This window comes from Artemia sp. Qi Xiang Cuo, chromosome 3, assembly GCF_049724085.1.
Source record: "Artemia sp. Qi Xiang Cuo chromosome 3, ASM4972408v1, whole genome shotgun sequence".
In the NCBI taxonomy this organism is placed as follows: Eukaryota; Metazoa; Arthropoda; class Branchiopoda; order Anostraca; family Artemiidae; genus Artemia; species Artemia sp. Qi Xiang Cuo.
This window is the reverse complement of record NC_142796.1, coordinates 5,564,681-5,591,999: the sequence shown is the minus strand read 5'-3', so window position 1 is coordinate 5,591,999 and position 27,319 is coordinate 5,564,681. Positions and strand designations below refer to the sequence as shown.

At 35.1% G+C, this 27,319-nt stretch overlaps 1 protein-coding gene across 1 annotated transcript in view; it reads right to left on the bottom strand.

Moving 5' to 3' along the window:
- Epac (Exchange protein directly activated by cAMP) overlaps positions 1 to 20,642 on the bottom strand; it is a 230,554-nt gene extending 209,912 nt beyond the window's left edge. Inside the window, exon 1 of the mRNA XM_089085794.1 lies at positions 20,551 to 20,642. Coding sequence (XP_088941920.1) covers positions 20,551 to 20,585 — 35 coding nt within the window. The 5' untranslated portion in view covers positions 20,586 to 20,642. The remainder of the gene's footprint in view (positions 1 to 20,550) is intronic.
- Positions 20,643 to 27,319: the final 6,677 nt, after the last annotated feature.

Sequence of the window (27,319 nt, the reverse complement as noted above, 5' to 3'; positions counted from 1 at the left end):
TCCGACCTCTAATAAAAGCATCAAGATCCTCTGCTGATTTTGTTGTGTGCCATGTCTTATGGCCCTTCTTTCTATCCCTACTTTCCTTTCTACTAGTGACATTGAACCAGAGCTTATCTAGAGAAGAGACTTCAAAAGTTTTTGATGAGACAAACTGCTCAATAGCTTCTGTAGTCACTTTTTCGTAGAGTGACACTGCTTTAATTGGGTCTTCTTTTTATATTAACTCCATGGTTTTGCCGATAAGCAGTTTTGCAGTTCACCCAGTTCTGGTCAAAACTACTGCCTTATGACCCTCTCGTGCTTTACAGGGGAAGATATTTTTAGGCTTCCGTGAGCTAAGACTGCCACGTGGTCGCTGGCAAAGGGATAGCTTTTGGCAATAAAAGAAATCGAATGATCAGTCAAGAAAAGATCAAGGCAGGATGACACACGAGGGTTAGTGTAAGCGTCGAATTCAACAAGCTGATCTAGACCGCAAGTAAGGCTTAGGTCTAGCTGAGCTGTGCTTTCAGCATCCGTTGCATGGCTTTATAGCCAATGATAATGATGGATGTGATCATCCAAGTCTCCTTGGATGATCATTCTTGATTCTGGGAACTTTTTCTTCAGAAACTCAGAGAAATCTTTTAGAGACTCGATGATTTTCATCTTTGGTGGGCTATGCACTGAACCGCCCTGCTATCAGCACAAATATTTTCCCTGATTTTGATTTCCAGATCTTTTAGAACTGTTTCAAGTAAGGTCATAGCCGCCATTTCTGGTCTACTCCCAATTTTTCTTGGGGCTATTGAAATATCATTGTTACGTAATCTTAACAAAAATCGTCCTAATAACTTGCCAAATTTATCACCCCCTGTATTTCCATTATTTCGCCATTCTGCTCATCACAGTACCTTTACTGAAGAACTAGTTGCTCAATTTTTGGGCCCAGATATTATAATACAAATAACACCACTCCAAAAGAATCGCTTTTGATAAAGTGTTTAAATGATCTGTTTATCTTCTTTCCTTTCGATTTGTCTTTGCTTAGAGTTTGTAAACTTACTCGGTCTTTAGTGATCCAATTTCTCATTGATACGGTCCGACTTGATCAATGTTCATAGTTGATTTCTAAAGTGATATGCTTATTATTTAGATCGTAGTCCTTTCTTTTCCTTTTTCTTCTTTTTATCCTTTCTTTGCTTTTGTTGTGTTTATTTTTAGATAATGTATTTATTTTATTGTTGTGTTTATTGTGCATATTTAGACCGTAGTCCTTTTTTCCACTTTTTTCTACTTTTATCCTTTCTTTGTTTTTGTTGTGTTTGTTTCTCTTTTTTAGTATCATTTTGCAGTTTTGTAGTTGTAGATGTGAAATACCGAGTTTCCGGTTCAGTCACTAATAAATTGTCTATCTGCACACCTCACCAATAACAAAACATTTATTGGTATGTTTACCTTCACCCAAAGGACCGCTAGGAATCTGAAGTGGCATAAAGGGGATATTACGTTTTAGGTAAACAGAAACTTCACTTCCACCATAAACGGAGCTTCTTTTGTTTTCTCGATCCAGTCTAACCATAGTATATGAAAGAATATTGATCTCACTGAAATTGACGCTAGAGTTTCAGTTGTTTTCGAATACACACACGACAGAAAGAGAAACCTCATTCGTCATATGCTGAAGTTGATCCATCTTGAATCAGAGAAAACGCATATTGCAGTGAACCACAGTAAAGTTATCCGAAAGAATAGTTTTGGGGAGCAGATTTTGTCGTCAATATAAAAGAAGTCCATTCCGAGGCTGTTTTTTTTTGTTTGAAAACTGGAAAATTGCCAGTTCATTGGGTAGTTAGCCCAAACAGGGGACAGATCAACTCCAGAGATAAACTTTGCATCATAGGATAAGGGGCAGTCAAATACCTTATACTTAATCTCAGCCAAGAGCGAATTTCCAGCATTTTTATTGAGGGGAGGGCAAGAGGGGTCCATATCCGGATATTCAAAGGGCATGGGATATATGATAACTTTTTTCTCACATTATTGGAGAGGGGCAACTTGCAACCTTTGCCCTGGGGGCTCTGGGGGGTTTGCAATCCTTAAATACATAATTTCCATAACTTTCAACTACGTTGAACAAAATGACTATATATTAACTTTGATTGAATTCTTTTTGTTGAATGATGTGTATTAATGGGAGACTAACTAATTCTCACTCCTATTTAACTACTAAAAAAAACAATTTCCAATAAAAGGAACCCTTTTTGAAATTTCTACAACAACTTTCTGCATAAACCTTATATGCCCTCATGGCATAAATTACAACCCTTGCACTAAGGGCTCTGATGGGGTTATCATTCTAAAAGACCTAACTTCCAGAGCTTTCGACTATTAAAAGGGCACTAGCCCTTCCAATTTCCAATTGAATGAGCCCTTTTTCATGTTTCTACGACAAAGATTTCAATAAAAACTTATTTGCCTCCAGGGAATAACTTATAACCCTTGCCCTGAAGACTGTGGGGGAAGTATTCTAATCAAAGGTATAATTTCCTGAACTTTAAACTGCATGGAACAAAAGGGCTATCTCAAAATTTTGATTGGGTGTTTTTGGGAAAATGGTGGGCGTGGAAGGGGTGTTAGTTGCCTTCCAATCACTTTAAAAAGGGCACTAGCCAACTATTAAAAAGGGCACTAGCCATTTCTATTTCCAATCGAATGAGCCATTTTTGAAGTTTCTACGACAACACGTTCTATAAGAACCTTATATGCCCACAGGGCATAACATACAGCCCTTGCCTTGAGGGATGTCGGGGGTTGTCATCCTTAAAGACCTAATTTCCAGAACTTTCAAATACGTTGAACAAAATAGCTATCTTAAAATTTTGATTGGATGTGTTTTGTAAAGTTTCTTTGTTCACTTCTCTGTGAATTGTCTATTTCTCTGTACAGTGAGACTTCTTCTCTTTAGGGCCTTATGGTAGCGTTGGCCTATTATCTGGGTTCTACCGGTGGAGGATGCCTAGAACCTCTAATCATCACATAGTCTGTGTTTAGAGTATAAAACGTTTATTTATACATATAATACAGTGAAGGTACATATGACGAGGACAGATACAGAATTCGAACTGACTCAAATAATCTAAATTGGTAACGTATATTCAGATACACATCTGGCCATTTGACAGAACTGTAAACATCTGATAAAGAGAATTTCTAAGAAGTGGGGTTGTTGATTGTTGACAATTTGCAATGTTTGCATTTTAGATAGTGGGTTTATTCCGGGTTCAAGTGACCATGGGAAGGACTACACATACGAATATCCGACATATACTTAGAATTTTAATTATTGGTTTTAAGCAAGAAAAACCTATTTCCAAGGTTTACAGATTTTCCCCGGGGTTTACAAAATCTTTTTTCCAACAAAAAACAAACGATTTTCTATACTCAAACAAAGGTACACTTAAAAATAACATAAAATAAAATACTGACACTAAATCTGAATCAACAAGACACAAGAAAATATTTTTCCAATTGGCACTTTCATTCCACTTTATATTTTCATGCTAAGTTCGCATAAAATTCTCATAGCTACACCTAATATAAAAATGTGCACATTGTCAGAGTATCTTTTAAAAGAATTTAAATTTGAACAGAACACTTGAACAAAAATGATAATCTTCGACAGAAACACAATGAGATTTTCTTTTACTTTCATTTTTCCAAAGCTTTAATTCTTTTTTTTCCAAATTATTCGGTTATTTTATTATCTGTAAGATATCAAAAGGAAGTAAATACATCATTTGAAAAAGGTTGGTCAAACATCTTTCGCTTGTCATTTTTATATTTCTATTTTTCCTATTTCAAAGAAAGTATTTCTCCTGTCCAGTTAATCAGCATAAAAAAAAACCAGCTACATCCTCATTTTGACTTAACATCAATTCCCAACACCGTTTGTACTGCAATAACATACTAATCTCTACAATCATCTTACTCTACTTATCTCTATAATTGTTTCAATACTCTCTATAATAACCTGGAGGTTTATTTCTTGTTTTCCTATTGCTTCTCCAAAGACTACATAATTCTCCACTCGAGCCTGACTTAACCTCTATTTCCCCTTTATCTACTTCTACACTAACTAGACTAGGCTCCATTTGAACCTCATGTTGTTTGCTAGAAAAGAATTTAATCATATCAATTTTCTCCTGAAAAATAGGATTTAAACGTAAGAAAGTTTCTGAATCCTTTACAGGCTTTATCAGACGACCGTTTACTGATCTTGTAGCTGACGGGCCTCAAAAGAAAATGTTAACTGCTTTCCTCTCCGGCAAAAACCTCTGCCACCACTTTGTAAAATTTCTTTGTTCACTTCTCTCTGAATTATCTACTTCTCTGTGAATTGTCTATTTCTTTGTACAGTGAGACTTCTTCTTTTTAGGGCCTTATAGTAGCGTTGACCTATTATCTGGGTTCTACCGGTGGAGCATGCCTAGAACCTCTAACCATCACATAGTCTGTGTTTAGAGTATAAAACGTTTATTTATACATATAATACAGTGGAGGTACATATGACGAGGACAGATACAGAATTCGAACTGACTCAAATAATCTAAATTGGTAACTTATATTCAGATACACATCTGGCCATTTGACAGAACTGTAAACATCTGATAAAGAGAATTTCTAAGACGTGGGGTTGTTGATTATTGACAATTTGCAATGTTTGCATTTTAGATAGTGGGTTTATTCCGGGTTCAAGTGACCATGGGAAGGATTACACATACGAATCTCCGACATATACTTAGAATCTTAATTATTGATTTTAACTAAGAAAAACCTATTTCCAAAGTTTACAGTTTGGGGAAAAGGTGGGCGTGAGGGGGTTAGTTGCCCGCCAATCACTTTCGACTATTAAGAAGGGCACTAGCTCTTTGAATTTCCTATTGAATGAGCCTGTTTTGAAGTTTCTACTACAACACTTTCTATAAACACCTTATATAACCTTAGGGCATAACTTATAGCCCTTGCCCTGAGGGCTGTGGGGGAGTGTCCTCCTTAAAAACATAATTTCTATCTGGAAATCAACTACGCTGAACAAAATAGCTCTCTCAGAATTTTGATTGGATGTGTTTCGGGTAATTGTGGGCGTGGAAGGGGTGTTAGTTGCCTTCCATTCACTTTCGACTATTAATTTGGCACAAGCCAATCCGATTTCCAATTGAATGAGCCCTTTTCGAAGTTTCTACGACAACTTCGATACGAAGTGCGCTGGTCTAAAGGAAAAAAAAATAATACATTGTGCCAAAATCGTTCTTATATGCCCCCAGGGCATAAATTAAAACCCGTGCCCTGAGGGTTGTGGGGGAGTGACCTCCTCAAAAACATATTTTCTATCTAGAAATCAATTACGCTGAACAAAATGACTATCTAAAAATTTTGATTGGATGTGTTTGGGGAAAAGCTGGACGCCCTCCAATCACTTTTGACTATTAAAAAGGGCACTAGCCACTCCAATTTCCAATCGAATAATCCCTTTTCGAAGTTTCTAAGACAACTCCTTCGATACGATGTGCCCTGGTCTGAAACAAAGAAACAAAAAAAAAAATAAAGAATACATTGTGCCAACATCGTTCTTCTGCCTATGATCTACCATTCTAAAGCTCTACGGACAGGGACGCCAACCCCGGAGTGGGTTTTCACTTTTACCAGGCAAACTATATTTCTTTTCGATGCATTTTAAGGTTTGATAATTTCTCTTGATATATTCAAGGCTCAATTCGGAAAGATCTCATTCTTTTGGAATCAACAGGAATATGGAATTTCATCATAGAAATAATCCTTTGACATCTGGATTCCACCTACGCATTTTGTTTTCCAACATTATCACATTTCATTGTCATCAGTAGCTTTGTTTTACTAAATGTTTGTTGATAAGAGGAGCTTAATAGCAAAAAGTAATTAGTAAACAAAGAAACTTGGAAAAATTATTGAACCGTAAATATAAAGGATCTATGACAAACCCGGAACCAATGTAATAAAGTACCTAATAGCGTGCTAGACCATGGAATCACAGCGGTTAACATTAATAAATTTGTTTAAACACTTAAGAGACAGATGATGTGTTTTCTTCCAGAGTTTTAAGAGCACGCACGTATGAGAAATAAGCTAGCTTTTTCACAGAAAAACTAGCGTGTTTTTAACAAATTATTTCAAACTCTTGAAACATGGGCACTCAACGAAGAAAGTAGGCTTAGCAAAGCCATCAAGTAGAAAATTAAATGAATTAGTGACCCCACAAATTTTATACTGAAAACTTTCCAGTATGCTAAAAAAAAAAAAAATGAAAGTGAATAAGAAAGAAATATTATTATAAGAACAACACCATCTAAATCTTCGACGCCTGCAAAATATGACGCAAAACCCAGCACAAACCTATAAAGATCCCATAAACTACGCAACTTTTGATTACAAGTCATTGGAACCCCTCAAAGCTATGTATACTCCCTGGGGAGCGCTCCATTTTCCCGAAGAAAGAGTAGCAAACAAAGGTAATCGATCTGGAGATTGCTACTTATAACGACAATCAGTATATACAAGCCTGCCACATGCCGAGTGCCGGGCTTGAAATCGGCCACACAGTTTTTTTCCTTAAAATTGGCATATTGACATTTCAAACAGTGTTTTGTGACAAACTGTAAGTATGGAGCGGTGCGGCTAAATATTTACCGAAATTCTAAGAAACAGAGTTATCGAAATTCTTGAACACATAAAAAGAATCGAATTTTGATGCTTATTCAAATATACAATCAAGTTTAATGTTACCCATAAAAGTTACGAGCCTGAGAAAATTTCCCTAATTTTTGAAAAAGGGGAAACACCCTCAAAACATTAAGGGATCTTGATGAAAATTACACCATTAGATTTAGCATATCAGATAACCTTGCTGTAGAGGTTTCAAGCTACTATACACAAATTTGTGGAATTTTGCATTTTTTGCCATAAGAATGATCAGGGATGAACGTTTTTTTCCCAGGGGTGCTCGTATCGAACCAGCAATCCTTTAGGGTTGGGAGAGGGCTCATTCGATCGGAAATAGAAAGCTCTAATGCCCTTTTTAAGTAACCAAAATATTGGAGGGCACCTAGCTCCCCTTTCACGCCTTCCCCTCCCCTAAATCACCTGATCAAAATTTTAAGATAGTCATTTTGATCATCATAGTCAAAATCTAGTAACTAGGTCTTTGAGGATGACTTGACTTCTCACAGTCCCTGGGGAGGGGCTGCAAGCTATTAACTTTGACCATTGTTTACACATAGTATTGGCTTTTGAAAAGTTTACAGATGTGTATCGGGGGGGGGGTGTTTCTTTGAGGGGGGGGGGGTTGCGTGGCAGAATCTTTTCATTGAGAAACATTCATGGGGGAAGGGAATTTTCAAGGAGCCGGATTTCCTGGTATTATTTAGAAACGATCAGAAATTAGATTTTAAAAAAACTTTTTTTTTCAACTCGTTTAATAACAAAATCGTTTAAATAACTAAAATAAATACCAAGGAAACTCCTCCCAGATATTTTAAACGATAATCTAGCATCTGCTATGATACATTAATAACAACAATTAAAATAATCAAGGTTACAATACTGCACAAAGATAGTTCAATACTGCACATCCAAGGATGTATTATGTTTAATAATATTTTAATAACATAGTTTTGTTTATATATATTTTATTTTATTTAAATATATTTAAATATAATATTATAAAATAATATTATATTTAATAATTTCCTTTTTTATATTTTTAATATTTTAATATACATTGAATTATTCATAAGAATTAGGAACCTTATTATACTGGATTGTCTATGGGTATGTCTGTGAAAATTTCTAGGGCCCATTTTGACACATTGGCCACAAAAGCAGTTGTTCAGTGTTTCAAAAAATATACGGACCTATGCTAATATATATGAAAAGCAAACGTAAAAATTAACAAGCTACAAAATAGGACTTATCCCTCATTATATTAGCAACAGTAATAATTTATTCCGACCATCTGTAAAAAAAAAGGAATGAGATAAGAAAGAATGAGATAAACGAAAACACAAACCGTAAGAATACTGACCAAAAATTCACAACTCAACTACTTAGAATAAATAATCAAGCGGGAACTGACAATATTTTGACAACTTTTACGAATATATATACTTTTAAGAATATACATACCATTTCAAAATCTAATTTATAAAATATAATTTAAATATTAAAGCCCCTAATTCCTTATTCTGGTTCGAAAAATATCGCTCTGTCAGAAAATCGGACACTTTCGACCTAAAAAAAAAAATTTCTCTGCATCTTGACCCCACCCCACCCCGCACCTCCTTGAAAGAATGCTCTGATACCCCTTTAAAATGTGGGCTTTATTTACCTTTGCTTTAGCTGAACTAATTTAATAATGCCTAATCGTTATTTAAAAAAGTGACATTCACCCTCCTCTCAGACTAAAAATCTTGCGTTTTAGCACTCCTGTCTGACCAGTTTTCTGAATACTACTTGAGCCCGGTACTTTTTTTGGTTTATACAAAGACAAATGCTTAAATACCCTTTAGATATTTGCCACAGAGAAACAGTGAGTTTTTGACAAAAAAGAGTACTGGTGCACTATATGGGCCTTTACAAGGAAACCAGTCACGAAAAACCGGCCCATTCAAGAGACCACTATAGAGTAATGCAATGCAAGACGTGGTTTTAGTTATTTAACTAAAGTAATTTAAACGATTTAGTTATTTAAACAAATTGAAAAAAACTTTTTTTTTCAACTGAAAGTACGGAGCAACAATAAAACTTAAAACGAATAGAAATTATTACGTATGTGAGGGGTTGCCCCTTCCTCAATACTTTGCTCTTTACGCAAAGGTTTTTTAGGACTTCTAAAAAAAACTTATTATTCTAATAGTTATTCTTAAATAATTAGAACGAAAAGTTAAACTTTAGCGTAAAGAACATGTATTGAGGATGGGGCAACCCCCTCACATACGCACTAATTTCTTTTAGTTTTAAGTTTCAATAATCCTCCTTACTTTCAGTTGAAAAACTTGTTTTTATTATTTAATCTGACCTGAAAAATGATCTATATAGGTCACAACTTCAAGGAAGAATTTGAATTTTTCGCAGGTTGGTTTTACCGAACGTATGGTGCCGCCATGACATCAAGAAGAGGCTCACATTGTCTGCAGTTAGAAGACAAGCGACAATGAGAATCAATATATACAAGCCTGCCACGTAGCCGTGCCGGCGTCCGGCCTCTAACTCGGCTGCGTAGTTCTTTTCTTAAAACTGACATATTAACATTTCTGGTCACAAAACTGATCTAAATAGATCACAACTTTAAGGAAGAATCCGTATTTTTCCAGGGTGGTTGTATCGAACCAATGGTGAGGCTACGACATCAAAAGGAGGCTGACATTGTCTGCAGTTGGGAGAAAAGCGAATATGAGAATCTATATATCTATGGTACTTGTCTATGTTATATGTTATAGCGCTTATGTATATAGAAGCTAAGTAAAGCTGGTTTCTACGATAGTTTCTTTCAGCTTATCGTGAGACAAATAAAGACGAGGGACAGAATAGATGGGAAATATATAATTTGGGCTATACATTTGCACACTAGAAGGGTGGGGTAAAGTATTTGGACGGTGGGAAGTTTGAAAACAATTCTTACTTCATACAGAATAATTGTACCTAACACATATTGCATGCAGACCCGCTATGCTTTACCCCCGTCCCCTCTAATTTGCAAATACATAGGCCAAATTTGTTTCTAAAGTATTATATTTTCCATATATTTTGTGATATTTCATTAGGATTAGTCAGAGAAATTAGTCACAGATTAGTTCATTTAACTAATTACTAACTAATTATTATCATTAACTAAATATTAGACATATCGCCGAACCTTTTTTTCTTTTATTTGTCCAGGCGGTGGGACAAAAACTTCTTCTTTTGCCTCGGCTTGTATTTCGTCATTATGAAAGACATATCGCCGAACTTTTGTTTCTTTTAATTGCTCAGGTGAAGGGGAAAAAACTTCTTTTTCTTCCAACGAATTATCTAGTCCAGGTTTTTGATTTTCAAAGGTATGGTAGGCATTGATGGCCTTACCCATGTCAAAATCCAAAACCTAATAATCGTCGCTATCATTTTCAGTTTGTTTGGTTCGTTTTACCTCGGCTTGTCTTTCGTCATTATGAAATACATATAGCAGAACCTTTGTTTTTTTAACAAAGGTATGGTAGGCATTGATGATCAAAAAAGAAATTTTACTCTAACAATAAGACGTTTCGTTGGAAGTTGTTAGGGATTCCTTCTACACTTCTTTACATGTTCTTCGTTTATTTTCAGGAGTTAGCATAACTTTTAAGCTACGTTGTCTTTTCACAATAGAAAACGGAGCGTATAACATTCCATGCTTAAAAACTGGAGTACTAAGGTCGGCACCAACAAATTCAAAAATTTGCCCTCGCAACTTATGTATAGTCATGGCAAATGCGGGTCAAATTTGAAATTGATGATGTTGAACAGTGCATCCAAGTTGACCTTTGCTAGAGTCCACTGTAACTTGGGATATGTGGACTTCTTTTAATAATTTTTCCTCAGTAATTATATTTGCCTTAATTATGATGTTACATAATTTAGTAACAATAAGACGGGTCCTATTACACATCCCTTCTGAAATATCTAAGTTAGGAAAAAGCATAACTGTCGTATCTTTCTTTATTTTTAAGTCTTGTGGTGGTAAATCTGCTGTGTCAATTGAATTGGGGAATTCTGGAGTAAATTCTATTCCTCTTTTTTTTTTTTACAGAATCGTAACTTTTATACAATTTGTATTCTCCTGGAAGGCGATCGACAATTTTCACATTTATTTATTAGCTACATGTTTTCAATTTGTAGCTACATCAACAGAGGTATGTTTCCCTTTCAACTATTTAATTTTATTTCCTTTCCCTTTTACTTTTGTAATTTTCTCAATTGAAGCAATGTGTAAATTAGGATTATTTTTCCATTTGGTATTATTATATTACATCAAAGTTTATTGCATAGAAAATGCCTCAGTTATAACAAAACGCTACCAAATTTTAGCCCTGATAAGTAGGGGCAATCTTACACAAAGAGTTCCAGAGTGAAAAAGTTCGAGCATATGTCCTTTTGGAAAAGGTCCAATAAGAGAGTCATTCATACTCCTGCCATTTACCCGTGCCCCAGCCATTTAAACATTTGCCTCTCAATTACTTGGACTATCTGTCTTGGCTTTTCTCTGTCTACAATTACCCAGCCCAGTCTTGATGCAACCTATGCAACCTATTGCGCAAAATACTTGATAACTTCAATTCAATAAAATCCGATAAAATAACTCGATCCTTCATTATATTGAAACTTTGTTTAGACAAACATTCTTCAAATACTACTCAATTAAATTGCCAATGGAAATTAAATCTTCCGGTTTCCATTTTCCATTAAATCAATTCAATTTCATTAAGTTCATTTTTAGGAAGATTTCCATTTCCCAGTTCGAGGATGTGCTTTGCAAACGCTTCCCGTTCAGGATGAACCCGCATATTTTTATCAAAGGAAACATGTTTGAAATTCTTCCAAAGATGACTTTTTTTATTGATAAATCGAGTGTTTCACTGCGGTTGCTTTGGGGTTGAACTGGTAAACACTATCAAAAATCACCTCCAACAACAAAAATTTTTCCACCAAGTGGTAGATTTGGATTTGCATTGGACTGCAACAACTGATCCATATTTTGAAAGCCATACTTGGGAAGCATGGGTGCTTCGTCAAGTAGGAAAACATCTACTTGAGCTATTTCTAAACCTCTGCTTCAGCCAGGTCTTATACCAGAAACAGAATCTGAGTAAAGTGGAGCTTTCAAGCCAAAGGTCCTGTGTGTTGCTAATCGAAATTTCAATAAAGTTGCTGTTATTCCTGTACAGGCCATACATTGTGCATTGTAATGTTTTCCACACAGAATATGATACAAGGTATCATAAACAAACGTTTGGCGGGTACCACCTGGTCCATCCACGAAATAACATTTTTTCGTTAAATAATCAAGATCATTGACAGCCAGTAAAATATTGGGAACGATTTCAAGCTGTTTTCCTTAAAGAATCCGATACATACTATCTCCAGTAATGGCGGACTCATTAGAATTTGGAAATCACAAGCTGTGTTCAGTTTCATAGGTCTCAATGTTGTCCATACCTTATCGTTCCACCCAAAAACTAAAATTTCGATCTTCTATTTCCATCGTATTGAAATTCGATGCAATAATACGTTAAGCACACTTTGCTACAAGTTCTTTAGATAAATTATTTCGTCTTGTATGCAAAATAAAATCCTCTACCAACTGATTTTTGAATCTTTCCCAAAGAGCTTTTGGATCTGCAGGATTACCAAAAAAGGAATCTGTTTGAAGAGTATTCGCATAGCAAAAGGCATTTTGGACAGTGCTGATTCTTCTAGGGCGTCGAACAACTGTTTATCACTGAATTCAAGGCCATGAGCCATGCATGCTTTTTAGTATGTGGGATATACAACGTTATCAACTGTTTTAAGATCTTCAAAACTTGTTGCATTCTTCACATGATACAAAAGTACCCGTAAAGATTTAGAAGCGCTTTGCGGGAAAAGCCGAAACATTTACGCTGTGAATTCTTCCAATGACACGTTATTGATGGATTCGTTGTTTCCATGTACAAGTAATGCCAGTCCATTTATAGTGTTCAGAAATTTCCTAAGAATGGAGAAATTCCTTTTCTTTCATTTATTCCAATACCTTGTTGTGTCGAAAATACGCTTCCAACATTGAGCCTTGTTGTCCAATATCTACTAAATCTTCTTGGCCTTGGCTGATATTTTGAATTAGATAACATCCTTGCAAATGAACATTTAAACGTTGAACGACATGGCTCTTTTTCTGGATATCGTAACTAAATAGTCGCCAGCATGCTTCAGTTGGTGTAATGCATCGTCCTTCCACATTGGTTTCTGCTTCACTGTAAACCAAGCACCGTTGATTTTCGACAATCTTTATTGAAGCACAATTATGTCCCTTATAGATGTAATTATATACATACTTTACCAGACCTATATTTCCAACATATTCGACATTTATGTGACATTGGTACTTCTGACGCATATGAGGATTATATGCGGTGACATGACGATTATCATGAGTAATTCTGTGATTATTAGAGTCTTTTCAATAAACCGAACGGTCAAGTGAAAATTCTTCTCTGTTCATTTCGTCTAATTTGGGATCATAACGACGTCGATACTTTGGTTTTTCAGCATCCGCTAGAGATTTGACTGAATTGTACTGCTTTGGAAAACCGAAGCAACATTGGAATTTTCCTTTTTTATTAATCATACAACTCGCATTTGGATTCAAATTCCCACAGGGATTATGAATCATCCACTTTAAGACTAATTCTCTTAATAATGGATAGTTGGATTTTGGAATTTCAGCTGAAATAAGATCATCAGTTTCAAATGGATTATGGATTCGATCCTAAGAACTCATGATCAATAGCAAATGCATATGTAGTAGTCCATGTTCTTGAAATTCAATTGTATACACATATACTGCCATCTTTCCAAATATCTGACCCTTATCAATATCATTGATTATATCATCAAATTTCAGCTTAGTAATTCGAGCAATGACATCGGGACAATCTTGAGGGGACTGTTTTATAATAGAGTTATCTTCAAGTTTAATACTTGCTGCTTTTTTAATGTCAGGCTGATCAGGATTGCAACTCACAGTTATAAGGACATTAGGGGGTCCAAGGTGACAAACAATAGCCAAGGCGCCTTCAAAATGTTCAGTATAGTAGCGTGTGGATCCGACGAATGATGACTGTAGTATAACTTTTTCACAAACGAATGCATCCTTCTTCGAGGCTAAGTCTTTAAGAAGTCGTGTAACACCTAAGTAGTTTTCACCTATAATAATTTTCTGATTAAATTTAAATTTTATTGATAAATCGAGTGTTTCACTGCGGTTGCTTTGGGGTTGAACTGGTAAACACTATCAAAAATCACCTCCAACAACAAAAATTTTTCCACCAAGTGGTAGATTTGGATTTGCATTGGACTGCAACAACTGATCCATATTTTGAAAGCCATACTTGGGAAGCATGGGTGCTTCGTCAAGTAGGAAAACATCTACTTGAGCTATTTCTAAACCTCTGCTTCAGCCAGGTCTTGTACCGGAAACAGAATCTGAGTAAAGTGGAGCTTTCAAGCCAAAGGTCCTGTGTGTTGCTAATCGAAATGGCAATAAAGTTGCTGTTATTCCTGTACAGGCCATATATTGTGCTTTGTAATTTTTTCCACACAGAATATGATACAAGGTATCATAAACAAATGTATTACCGATAACGCCTGGTCCATGCACGAAAAGGCATTTTTTCCCAAAATATTTAAAATCATTGCCAGTCAATAAAATATTGTCAATTATTTCAAGCTGTTTTCCTTGCAGAAGCCGATACATATTATCTCCAGTAACAGCTGAGTCACTAGAATTTGCTGCTTCTTTAATGTCAGGCCAATCAGGATTGCAAATCACAGTTATAAGGAAATTAGGGGGTCCAAGGTGACAAACAATAGCCAAGGCGTCTTCAAAATGTTCAGTATAGTAGCGTGTGGATCCAACGAATGATGACTGTAGTATAACTTTTTCACAAATGAATGCATCCTTCTTCGAGGCTAAGTCTTTAAGAAGTCGTGTAACACCTAAGTAGTTTTCACTCATAATAGTTTTCTGATTAAATTTAACCAATCAATACGATCATGCTCAACAAGAGTAGCGGTATCAACGAGGTACTGTTGGAAAAGTGTTCCACCAAAATAAAAAGCATTTAAACCAATCCGACGCAGGTCAGGTGTTATAGCCTGCACAGAAAGGCATTTCGTATGTTCAGATCGAAAAGCGAAACGATTCCTCGCTAATTCAAGTCGTGTTATTATGGACGACTTACATAAGGTGTTTGAAGTAGCATACCCCTTGACAATGCTGAAGTTCCGGCTGGATAAAACATTGGGTTGGCAAAGAGCTCCACACGATGGTCGATATTTTTTAAAATGACAATATTTTTGCCACGTTGTTTTAAAACCATTTCATTTGGTGGAAAACTAGGGTCTGCATTAAGAGTAAGCACAGCACATCTTCATTACATGCGGGAGGGTTAAACTGTCTATAATCGATACCATCTGGCAAAGTAAAAATGGACTGCACGTTTGGAGGCTGTTGTCCCAAAGAAGCAGCAAGTTGATTTGAATCATCCTCCACTTCTTGCATTTTTTCGTAACGTTTGGCCTAGTCGTTTGAATCCCTCAATATTTCTTCCACGAGATTTATTAGATTATGAGATCCCATAATTTAAAAGATATGCGAGGTGTTCTTCAATATCTTCATAGGGGTCTAAAAAGTACATTTGGCCATATGAAGGTGGCTCAATTCCATCTTAAGTAGTTTATAACGGGTGTGCCGCTAATGATTTTGTGATAAATTTGTCCAGCTACTTTAAAGCTAAATATATCCCTACTATTTATGGTTCGATCATTGCTTACCTTGAATGAAGCTAGAGAAAAACATGAGTTCAAGTTTTGAAAACGTTCATGAAAGTCTTCAGAGAGTAAGTGACGTCCTAAAAAAAGATAAACCAATTCATTTGGAAATTGAGGTGGTGGCATTGCAATTCGACCATGCAAGCAGCAATCTACAAACGAATTACCTTTGTTTGCTACTCTTTCCTCCGGAAATGGTGGGCTCCACAGTGAATACAAGCAACGTTGAAAGATCCCAACAATTTATATGTTACATTTACTGAGTTTATGGAATCTTTGTACGTATGCACTTGGTTGTCGTAACTGATGGTTGAGGTTGGCGATTTTCATATCTGTTTGAAGTAGCAATAGCTTTTCTTTAGCTGCCCGTATTTGTGTTGTCGTAACTGATGGTTCAGGTTGGCGATTTTCATATCTTATCACGTTTGATAGTTTAGGTGTTAATTCCACATATTCATCATTTATAGTAACTGCAACTGCAAATTTTTGTTTTTTGGGTCTTCCTTTAGACATTGTACTGGATAAATAAATGATTGTGTTACATAAATATAACTGAATACATTTGGAAACATACGCAGCATTTGGAAGAATAACGTCACAAAATGTATTAATGCCATGAAGTACACAACGTCATTCTAAATTTTTTCGTCCATAACGTCATTGTAATTTTTTACTACATGACGTCATTTGCAAAAAAACAAAATTAAGGCTCTTAATGATTTTTCAGACTTTTGACGTATCTATATCGTTTTTTTATGCGACAGTATCCCAAGATACCACTTTACCTGAAAAAATAGGGAGCCGTTTTCGAGAACATACATAGGCTATACATACATACATACACAATCATTACTCATATAAAGATAGTACGTATATATATATATATATATATATTCAATTTTTAAGATAAGTTGAAAGCTGACGTTATGAAAAAACTGACACTTGCATAAAGGGTACGGAGCAAATGTTTTTGTTTACTGTAAACTAAAATCTGACACTTTGTAAATGCTGATTATAGCCACTCTGGCAGGGGGACAGAGAGCTCAAACACAAGAGGATACTGGGAATGTAAACACATCAGTAAGAGTACACATACACTATCTTTAAGCTCGCTTCAATTGTGGTGGGGGCAGGTGGGGCGTAAATGTCCTCTAGACTTTGTAAAGTACTTTTTAGTGGAATCTCTATTAAAAATTAAATAAAGCGTCCCTAGATTCCGAAAAATACCTTTTATCTTCATAAGAAATAGTCCCAAAAATCATTGCCCCCCCCTCCCCAAATTTTCTTGAACTTAATCCCTGCTACCTTTAGGAGGGGTAAAGATATTTCTTAAGGCCATATTCTAAGCCATAATAAGAATAAGAAGCCATAATAAGAAGCTTGGGACCAAGCTCAGGATTTCTTGCTTGAAGTCACCTTCCCTTGCTTGTGGGCACGAGTTTGGTTTATTTGAAACAAGGAAAATTTTTCTAAAATTAATCTAAAATATCATTGTAGTTATAAACAAAACGCAATGAATATATATAAAGTACGGGAAAAACTTACTGGAGACGGTGAAAATTAAGTAATAATGAATATCCGAATATTTCGGCTTTACATCCAGAAGCGTTATTAATAGAAACAAGAAATTGTAAATTAAAGAATTGAAAAAAAACACTAATAATAAAAGAAAAATAACAAAAAAATCACATTTGGAAAAGTACATTGTTTTCTACAAGTTCTAGTCAATTCAAATATGATGACAAAACACTACTACTACTACTACTACTACTACTACTACTACTACTACTACTACTACTACTACTAATACTAACAACTCACTGCAGCACCAAGCCCCCAACCTCCCAAGAAGTTCCCATTTACCTTAAATCCTTAAATAAATCCAATTAAATACCAGGGTTCAATACCAGGTAGGTCTGAAAGGGGGAATATTTGCTTCTGATATGAAATTCCTAATACTTTTTATCAGTATACATTTTTTACTGCCTTAAACGTTTACTGGTTGTTTACGTTTTTTTTCTTTATTTTGTTTTGTTCATAAATGGAACGGCAGTGTAGCCTAGGGAGTCTGTAGTCTGTAATCTAGGGAAATATCTATATTCTGTATTATTAAACTATTACATAGACAAGGATGAATTTACCGTTTTAGCCAAAAATAGGGCTAATTCAAACACACAACCGGGAAGTTTTTCATGATTTTGTGAAAGTATATTAAAATTAATTAAATGATTATTAACAATGAGCTGAAAGAAAGTAACGTTAAATGCAGCTTTATAAAACTTTTAAATTTGTAAAAGGAAAAAATATACAGATCGAAGACATAATCCATAAACAAATCGATAGTTCTGAACTTTCGATTTTCCAAGAATGTTAGAAAAAAAAATGTTTTTATTAATCTTAAGAAGCGACTTAAAAAAAATCATTAAAAAGTCATTATCATCATCAAAAAATTAAAATAATCCTTGACTTCCAAGTCATCTTCAATTTAAAGCCAGATTTCTTTTTGCAATGAAATAGATTGCCTTGAAATGATTAAAGCACAATGGATTTTTCTCTTGTAATCATCTAAGGGAACTCTTTTTCAAAAGATTTTATTGATAGACATTGAGAGGCTTTTCCAGAAGAAATTCCAGAAAATGTTTGATTCTGTCCCAAAAGTAAGGAAACATTATTCTACTACTACTAGCAACTCACCGCATCACCAAGCCACCTGAGGCCAACACAGCTACGCATGCTCCTCCGCCACCCCAATCTATTCAAAGCCTCCCTTTTTACACCCGCCCACGAAGTTCCCATTTCCTTTAAATCTTTCTTAGTGACGTCCTCCCACCCCAGACGGGGACGACCTGATTTCCGTTTAGCCCTAGATGGTGGGCCGAAAAGAACAATCTTCGGCAATCTGTCATCTTTCATCCACACAACTTGCCCTAACCACCTCAACCTTTCTTTCATTATAGCCCTAGAGAGCGGTATTGAACCACATTTTTCGTATAGCCTATTGTTTGAAACACGGTCAGTCAGCCGGGTACCCAGAACAATCCTTAAGCAATTTCTCTGGAAAACATCTAGCAAATCTTCATCCGCTTTTCGGAGCGTCCATATCAAAGTTTAAAAATATCTATAAAAAGCTAGTAACATTAGAAAATTTGTCCAATTTTTGAAAAAGGGGAAAGATCTCCAAAAAGTCATCCTATGTCATCCTAGTGAAATGATATCATTAAATTTTAATGGTTTTAGAAGACGTCGATGAAAAATCTAACCCCACTATCGTAAATAATTACAGGTTTTCTAATATGAAACCGTTCATGGTAGCGAAGAGTAAGTAAGTAAAACGCAATACTTTTTAGTTGTAACCAGAACTAAGAAAAAAACTTAAAAACTATGCGTGCAGATTTTTCCACCTGAAAATTTTATACCACTTGGAGAAAGAAGGAACTATTTGGGTTGATAAAGTTTCAGGTCATGGAGTGGTCCATGTTTTTGTGGTTCCATATTATGAAGATTTGGATCTTCATATCCCCTGTTTTTAGAACCCTTTTTTGGCTATAGTCCACCTCGCTCTTGTTTTAGAATTATAAAAACAATTTTTGTATCAACTGAAAATAAAGAGCGACATTGAAAATTAAAACAAACAGAAATTATATTGTATGTGAGTTTACCTGCCACCCTGTTAGCTCCCAACTCTTTATATCGAGGTTTAACTAGTACTTAACTAAATAAAATTATTATGTATATGAGGGGACCGCTCCCACTCACTGTAAAGTTGCTATTTAAAAGAAGGGGAACCACACCCTCGAAAGGTGAGTAATCGTGAAGAAGTTACGCCGTCAAAATTTACTTGTTCTAGAATCTTGAAGCAAAAATCAGATTTTTAAACCTCAGAATTACGTATGTAATTTTTAATATTTAAGAATTACAGACTTTGTTTTTTCAAACCGTTCTGACTATAAATTGTTTATTAAAGAGTAACCCTAGTCACTATAACAAAATTTTTAAGAAGAGAAGTTTAATAAAAATATATGCATCAAAAGTTTCTGCTTTTATGCCAAATATGAATATGTAAACTTAATTGAGTTTAACACTAAACCGTCGAAATTTTTCAGCATTAAAACGTTTGCCAAAAAAGGCGTAAAAAAAGAATTAGATGTTGATGAAAACCTATCATCAATCTCCACATATCTATATTGGCGTTCTAAGGTGCCTTCAAGCCCAAATACATTTGGAGTCTCATTCATTTGAAAAAATAATTACTTACATCGGTATATTTGCTTGTAGACTTGTAGATTTTGAGTTTAACTTACTACTGAAACAGGATCCTGGACATGCTCTCGGAATATCAGGCCATGTGGTTTTATTTATACCAAATTTTTATTTATACCAGATTTTTCAATTTTCTTTTACGTTTAAAACTGAAATTTTATGTTCTTGCTTTTGTCCTTTTTTCTCATTTTGGGTTTAGTTTTGAATTGAGCTTGGTGTTCGAAAAATGTACCGAGCATGCTTCCGAATTATCCAGTTATCTGATTTTGGCTTTCTCTACGTAAAGTAAGTGTCACCCGATTATTTTTTTTCTACAATAAATACGTGCCAATCTGTTTTTGAAAAGTTCAAAAAATTTTGATATTTTTAAGTTCGTCCCATTTTTTGGATTTTTCTTGTTGGTGAAAAAGGTGCCCGAAAATACTCCTGTAACATATGGTGTCTTTCCCACTGTCAAAAGAAAATATTCTACCGTTACTCAATTTTTTTGTATACTTATTAGTTCTTGTTTGTATAGATCTTTTTCAATTGGAATTTTTTATACTTTTTACATGTCCTTCTGAATTGACTTCTCTGAGCTGTTCCCAAAACATTTAGCTGTTAACATAATATTAAAACATTTCTTGTTCAAATAATTGTTCAAGACAACAAATTTCCTCATAAAGAACTTGCCTTTTTTCAAAGATATTGAGCCATTCGCTATCCATTCAAAAAAACTTTTAATAACATCTCACTACTAGTAACCTCCAAAGACACATTCAACAAGGTGAGTGGTAATCATGGAACTAAATCGGATTTCTCCTGTGAAAAACTCGTCTTCCTAAGATCTACTTCTGCGCTCCGTTAGAATAAGGAACATGAGGGTAATGAAAAGTCTTCTTTTTTTACGTATGGAGATTTAGTAAAAAAAAAAATATATTATGTTTATCTGTGCCGGTGTCAAATTAAGTGTGTGAGATGTGTTTGAATGTATGTGTTTTCCTCTTTCTCACTCTATATTTCTTTTTTTACTTTGTTCAATCTTTCTGCCCCTCTCTCTGTTCTCTCCCTCTCTCCGTCCCTCTCTTTATTCTTTCTATAACTCTCTCTCTCTTCTTTCCCTCTTTTCTTCTCTCGTCTCCTCTCTCTCTCTCTTAACTCTTTTCTATGTACGAAAAAAAGTTAAAAATTAAAAAAGAATTAAAAAGATAAAACAAAACAAGGGTATTTTTCAGCCTGTGAATAAAAAAATAAAATAGACATTTTGGTTAAAGACAAGCCAAAATGTTCGTTTTTTCGCTTGTTTACATGTGTTTTCTTTATTCTTGGTTTCTGTTTTGCCGTACGTCATGCGCCACCAGTGCGGTCATAGGCAGCGCAATCGCGCTGCCTAAGTAAAGAACGATGTTGGCACAATGTATTTTTTTTTCTTTACACCAGGGCACTTCGTATCGAAGGTGTTGTCGTTGAAACTTCGAAAAGGGCTCATTCAAATACAAATTGGAGTGGTTTGTTCCCTTTTTAATAGTTGAAAGTGATTGGAAGGCAACTAACACCCCTTCGATGCCCACTATTTCACCAAACATATCCAATCAACATTTTAAGTTAGCCATTTTGTTCAGCCTAGTTGATTTCCAGATAGAAATTATGTTTTTGAGCAGGATTTTCTCCGACAGCCCTCAGGGCAAGGGTTTTAAGTTATGCCCTGGGGGCATAAAAGATTTTGCCTTCCCATGCCTTCACATGGCCAGAACATAATTTGCACTTTACTGAAAAAAATACAAATGAATGTGCATTGTCAGTTTAACTATGCATATACCGATATTTTATTAATCAAAATGTTAATATTATTTGATTTATTAAAGTCATAAAAGTAAAAAAAAATATATTTTTTTCAGTAAAGTGAAAATTATGTTCTTTCCTTGGGAAGGCATAGGGGTTTTGAGCCCTACTTTCAATTTCTGCTCGTTTTGAGTTTGACTGGGTTATTTACTGTAATTTCTGAACGTTTTGGGTTTCATTTATTTATCAATGCTGATTTGCGGTAGTTTAACGCTTGGTAAATTATTTGATTTTATTTTTGCTCATTTTCGGTTTAATATAGTTCTTTACTTTTCTTTGAAAAATTTTTTTTGTGAATTTTTTTTTTAATTAATCTCAGAACCCATTCACTTTCTTTCTTTTTTTTCCTTTTATTTTTGCTTGTTTGTGGAAGTTTGTCCTTCTTTCTATTTTGTCTCTGTCAGGCATTTCCATTTTATCTAGGTCTCAGAGTACTATAGCTTAATTCTTTAAACTCTGGAAAGGGATATTCAAACCCTGTTTACCTCTCTTTTTAAAAGACCATTTAAGGCAGGGGTAACAGAATTTATCCTACTTGAGATTCTTTCATTGGATACCAACTGAAACTTTGTGTCAGAAAAAATATACATTTTGTGAAGTGTGTCTGATATTTTAACATGTTTTCAGTAGATAGTACATAACACAGTTGGATAGTCAGTAGATAGCACAGTTGGTAAAATAGTGATGAAATTATGATCATATTTCTTTCATATTTTATTGTATTTACTGTATTTAAAGAAAAGAGATGGTTGGTGAATATCTTAATAGCGGTAGCAGGGTATATGCCGTTGCTGTTAGTTTTTCTTGAAAAAACCTCCACGGTGAAAATTTAACTTTTTCGTGTTGTTTTTCAGGGTATATTTGGCCTTCCCTTCTGCAGATGATGGCTAAGCACTCGAAAAGATTTGACTATTATTTTTTTTTAATTAATGCCAATAAAATTAATGAAAATTAGCCCGGAAATTAGTTTCCGATCCCTTTCAGATCAAATTACAAAAACAACCTGTTAGTAAGGATTTAAAGGAAAATGGAACTTATTGAGAGAGCGTAAAGAGTGCAGCTTTAAATAGATTGGTTCGGAGGAGGAGCGTACGCAGCTGTGTTGGCCTTGGGTGGATTGGTGTTACAGTGAGTTGTTAATATAAGAAGTAGTAGTATAACACCGAAAAGGAGGACTTTCCCTGAAGGTAAGTCTTTGATCTGGAACTAGTCACTTCTGCAAATTTAGAAAAATCACGTATGTCCCTGTTTAAAACCTGATTACTCAAATAATGCTACGTCTTTGGAGCTATTTTCTGCAGCATCTAGCGTAACATCATAGAAACCTCAACATTGTAGAAACCTAAGCTACAGCTTAGTCTTTTATTTTGGGCATATTTTACAGTTTAAGGACGGGCCCAAACTCTAGATTTAATGACAAACTTCAAGAAAGTAGGCTTTCAAAGAGTTTGGTAACTTTGAATTTGAAAGTTCTTACATGGTTGGGGAAAAACAAGAGGATTGCAAAAGAAAAATTAGGAAATTCTTCTATTATGAAAAATTCCAAAAATTGAAAATACTCTAAATGTTTCAACATTGTGTTCCGAGCAACCGTACCGTTTTTGCAGCTTTTTGGGGAGGGAGATCAGCAGTCTGTAGCTCTAAAGTGGTAAGAGATGTTTTTCTGGGCATGTCAATTGTGAAACAGGGTAGAAAAGCTCCAGTAAAGTTTTTGAAATTCCCAGTAGCTTTCCAGCAAAAACACTTTTTTCTCATGTTGTACATTGAAAGTAAACTTTTCAGAACAATTTTAGGTCGTAATCCCGCAGAAAATTAAATTACCTCTCTGAGAAGCGAAGGACGAAATTCCCAATTTCTTTGAAATTGGGAATTTCAATTACTACACTTCTTTGAAATAATTTTGGAAAAATCGATGTTGAATGCCAAATTTTAATTTTTTGGGTTCTTTTCTGAACTTATTGATTTGATATCCTTTTATGGGATACTATGAGCAGTATTTAAGATGACATGAATTTGGCATTATATGCACTCTGATTTGTATATATATATGTATGAGTCACTTGTATATGCACAGAAGTCCGCATAAGTCACTCTTTTCTTCAAATTAGCTTAAAAGTGTGTTACAATAACATAAAATGCATTGCATATATACAATCCAGGGTATAAATTGGTACATTAGGGGGGGGGGGGGTAGAGTTTAATTTCCGACGCGAACGAATGTTAAATTTAGATTCTGGATAAAATTCTGATTCTAAAGCTATATCTATTTCTTATCTGTCTCGTTAGTGAGTTAATTGGAAAATTTACCACTACTACTAATTCTGCTACTACTACTAATAACTCACTGCGGCATCCAGTCACATCGAGGCCAATACAGCTGTGCATGTTCCTCCTCCATTTACATCTATTCAATCTTCCTTCTTTACACCCTCCCAAGAAGTCTCATTTACCTCTAAATCCTTTTACGACCCCTTCCCAGCCCACTCAGGAATGCCCACATTTTCCCTAGATGGGTGGCTGAAAAACACCATCTTTGACAATATGCCATACTTCGTCTGCTCATCTCGGCCTGCTTAAAATAGAGTCAGTCGAACGGGTACCAAAACCCGTATTCTACAAATAGGTATTGTAGACAATACCTATGAAAAACATCCAGCAAATCTTCCTCCATCTTCAGAATTGCCCGTGTTATAGAATCATGCTTGACCACTGTCATCATTATAACTTCCAATATTAATCTTGGTCTGTAGATTTATCTTCCTATTTTTCTAAACTTATCACAATTGTAAAAAAAACACCCTGGACTTGTCTATTCTACTTTTAACATTTTCGCTGCATCAACCATCCCCTTCATCGATCTTCTTGTTACCCAACATCATCCCTAAACCTTCACTTATTCCTGGTTTAAACAACTTAGTCTCCTTAAAATCAATTTTCAAACCTTTTCTTGCACCCTGAATTTTCAGAAGCAAAATCATTCATTTTGTTAACATTTTAATCTTGGACGCTTTATGAAACTTTTGCCCCACCATTTGATCCCATGCTCTATCATAGCCTTTGTAATATTAACTATGACAAAGTCCATCAAAATAATCCATATGAATAGGGATAGAACGCAACCCTGCATAGCTCATAATTCAATATGAAATCAGTTACTACCCTCGTTTCTTAACTTAATCACAGCAATGTTGTTCTTGAAAAATAGCTCTAATCACTTTGATGCATTTATATGGTATACCATGCAAGGATAAGACCCTCACTAAAACCCCTTCATCTGCGAAATCAAACACTTGTTCATAATCTATAAAACTAAGGACAAAAGGGGTCTGATGACTCAGCCAATTCTCAATTATTAATCTAAGAGTGAAAATTTGGTCGACGTATCCTTGTTGCGAATTTCCTACATTCTGTCAAAGTAAAATACTTTAGGTTCGAATATCAACTTTTTAGAAAACAAATAATTTGGAATACTAATACAGCTTCATATTAACTCTTCAAAAACCAAAGTAAAATTTTTTTATCTTTCATACATTTTTAGCAAGTAGTACTGGAACTCTTGATTTCGAGACAGAAGTTCTGATACCTTCACTTTCTTCTAAATTTTTTAATTTGATGTTTAATATATTTTAGACATTTAATGCCTTAAGAAGAAAACAAGAAGACGTGCACACTTTTATACCCAAAACCGAATATAGAAAAATAAAAGTTTGCACGATGAACCGTTTCACCGATGTTTATTAACTGCACTAAATACACAGTCTTAGTACAGGTAAAACAAAACAATGCTGATACAAATTTTGACGAGTATTTCGTACACACAGAACTAATATCAGAAGCTCTCTAATAACATGTAATAACCTGAAATGGGAGCATAAGCGTTTATCACCCGCGAGATAAAATTCCATATTTTGCTCCACCACCCCGCTGTGACCCATATGTTACAGTTGCTGCCACACCCCAAGGGGCCTTGGCACCACCAGAGATCTAATTAATTTCAGAGACAACGCTCTAGCATTGCTTGATGCTGAGCCACAGGCCTTCAGTTTAATTTTTTTTTTTTTCAGAGCCGCTTCATATAGAAGGGGTAGTTGTGGAAACCTTGAAGGTGGATAATTTATTGGAAAATGAAAGTTCTAGTGTACTTCTTAAGAGTAAAGAGTGATTTGAGAGCCCCCAGATCCTCTGTCTTTTTCTTGCTACCCAGCCCCAGTAAACTCCAAAGACGTACGATCGAAATTTTGAGATAGCCATTTTGTTCAGAATTTTTTAAGAGTCTAATAAATATGTATCTGCGAATGATTTTACTCCTAAGTGCCCTAGGGCTAAGGCAGTAAAAAATATTAGTTTTCAATTGCTTAAACATTTGTTATAGAACGAACAAGGGGAACTTGTGCAACATCTAAGAAACATCTTAGGAGACTTAGTTAAAAATATTAAGGAATGATAAAATTGGTTAATCCCGATAGTGGGATTAAGTTGAAACTTTCTGAAGACGTTTAACTAAATAAAGATACTATGTGCATCCAGGTTGTTAAAATGGTGTATTTGCAAAATTTCGGGAGTGGCCACTGGCATAAGTTAAAACTTTCAGGGAATGTTGAACTTAATAGGTTGCCAGAAAAGTGTATCTATAAAAGCGTAGGAACAGGTAACGGTCTTATATCGAAATTTTCAAGGAAGGCTGAGGGGAGATTGAAATAAGTCAAAAACAGCATGTCCATCCAGTTTGTCATGAGGGTGAATCCGCAATATATCCGGAACGTCCATGGTCATTGAGTTGAAACTTCCAGGGAATATTGAGGAGGGTGTTGAACTAGATCAAAAGACGCTATGTACATTGTCGTCAAAAGGGTTTGTTTGCAACATCTCACTAAGGGCATTAAGTTGAAACTTTCAGGGAATGTTGTTAAGAATGTTGATTTACAAGCAAGTTACAAAATGTTGTGAACACCCTGGTCGTCAAAGGGGAATTTCTACAATATAACGAGGACAGCTAAGGATATTAAGTTGAAACTTTTAGCAAATTTTGAGGGGGATGTTTTGTTGAATAAAAATCACTACGTGAATCTGGGTTGTCAAAAGGGTGCACCTGCAATATGACAGAAATAGATGAGAGCACCTAGCTCTTTACGCTAAAGCGTTTTTGAATTTTAATAAGCTTATTATTCTAATTAAACAGTCCTTGTGCATCATGAGTCATTATCAAATAATTGGAGCAAGACTCAATCGTTAGCGTAAAGAGCGAGGTACTGGGGAGGGCACAACCCCCTCATTTACGTAATAGTTTCTGTTCGTTATAAGTTTTAATGTTGCTCCCTACTTTCAGTTGAAAAAACTTTTTTTAATTTAATTGTTGTCAGTAAACACTGTTTCTGTACTAGAATGACCGAGATGTATGGGTATAACCACAACTTTATAATTATATGTACTTTATAAAAAGAATTTTTTTGTGAAACTGTCAAAACCATGTGGAGGGATTGGTGTTATTTATACTCTAAAGTGACCAGCTTCTAATGGAAGTGAAACCCGGTTTTACATAGGAAGAAGTCTGGATTGAAACGGACATGGGTTGAACCGGACACGTTTAGTTAATCAGACACGATTTGGTGAAAGAAATCTT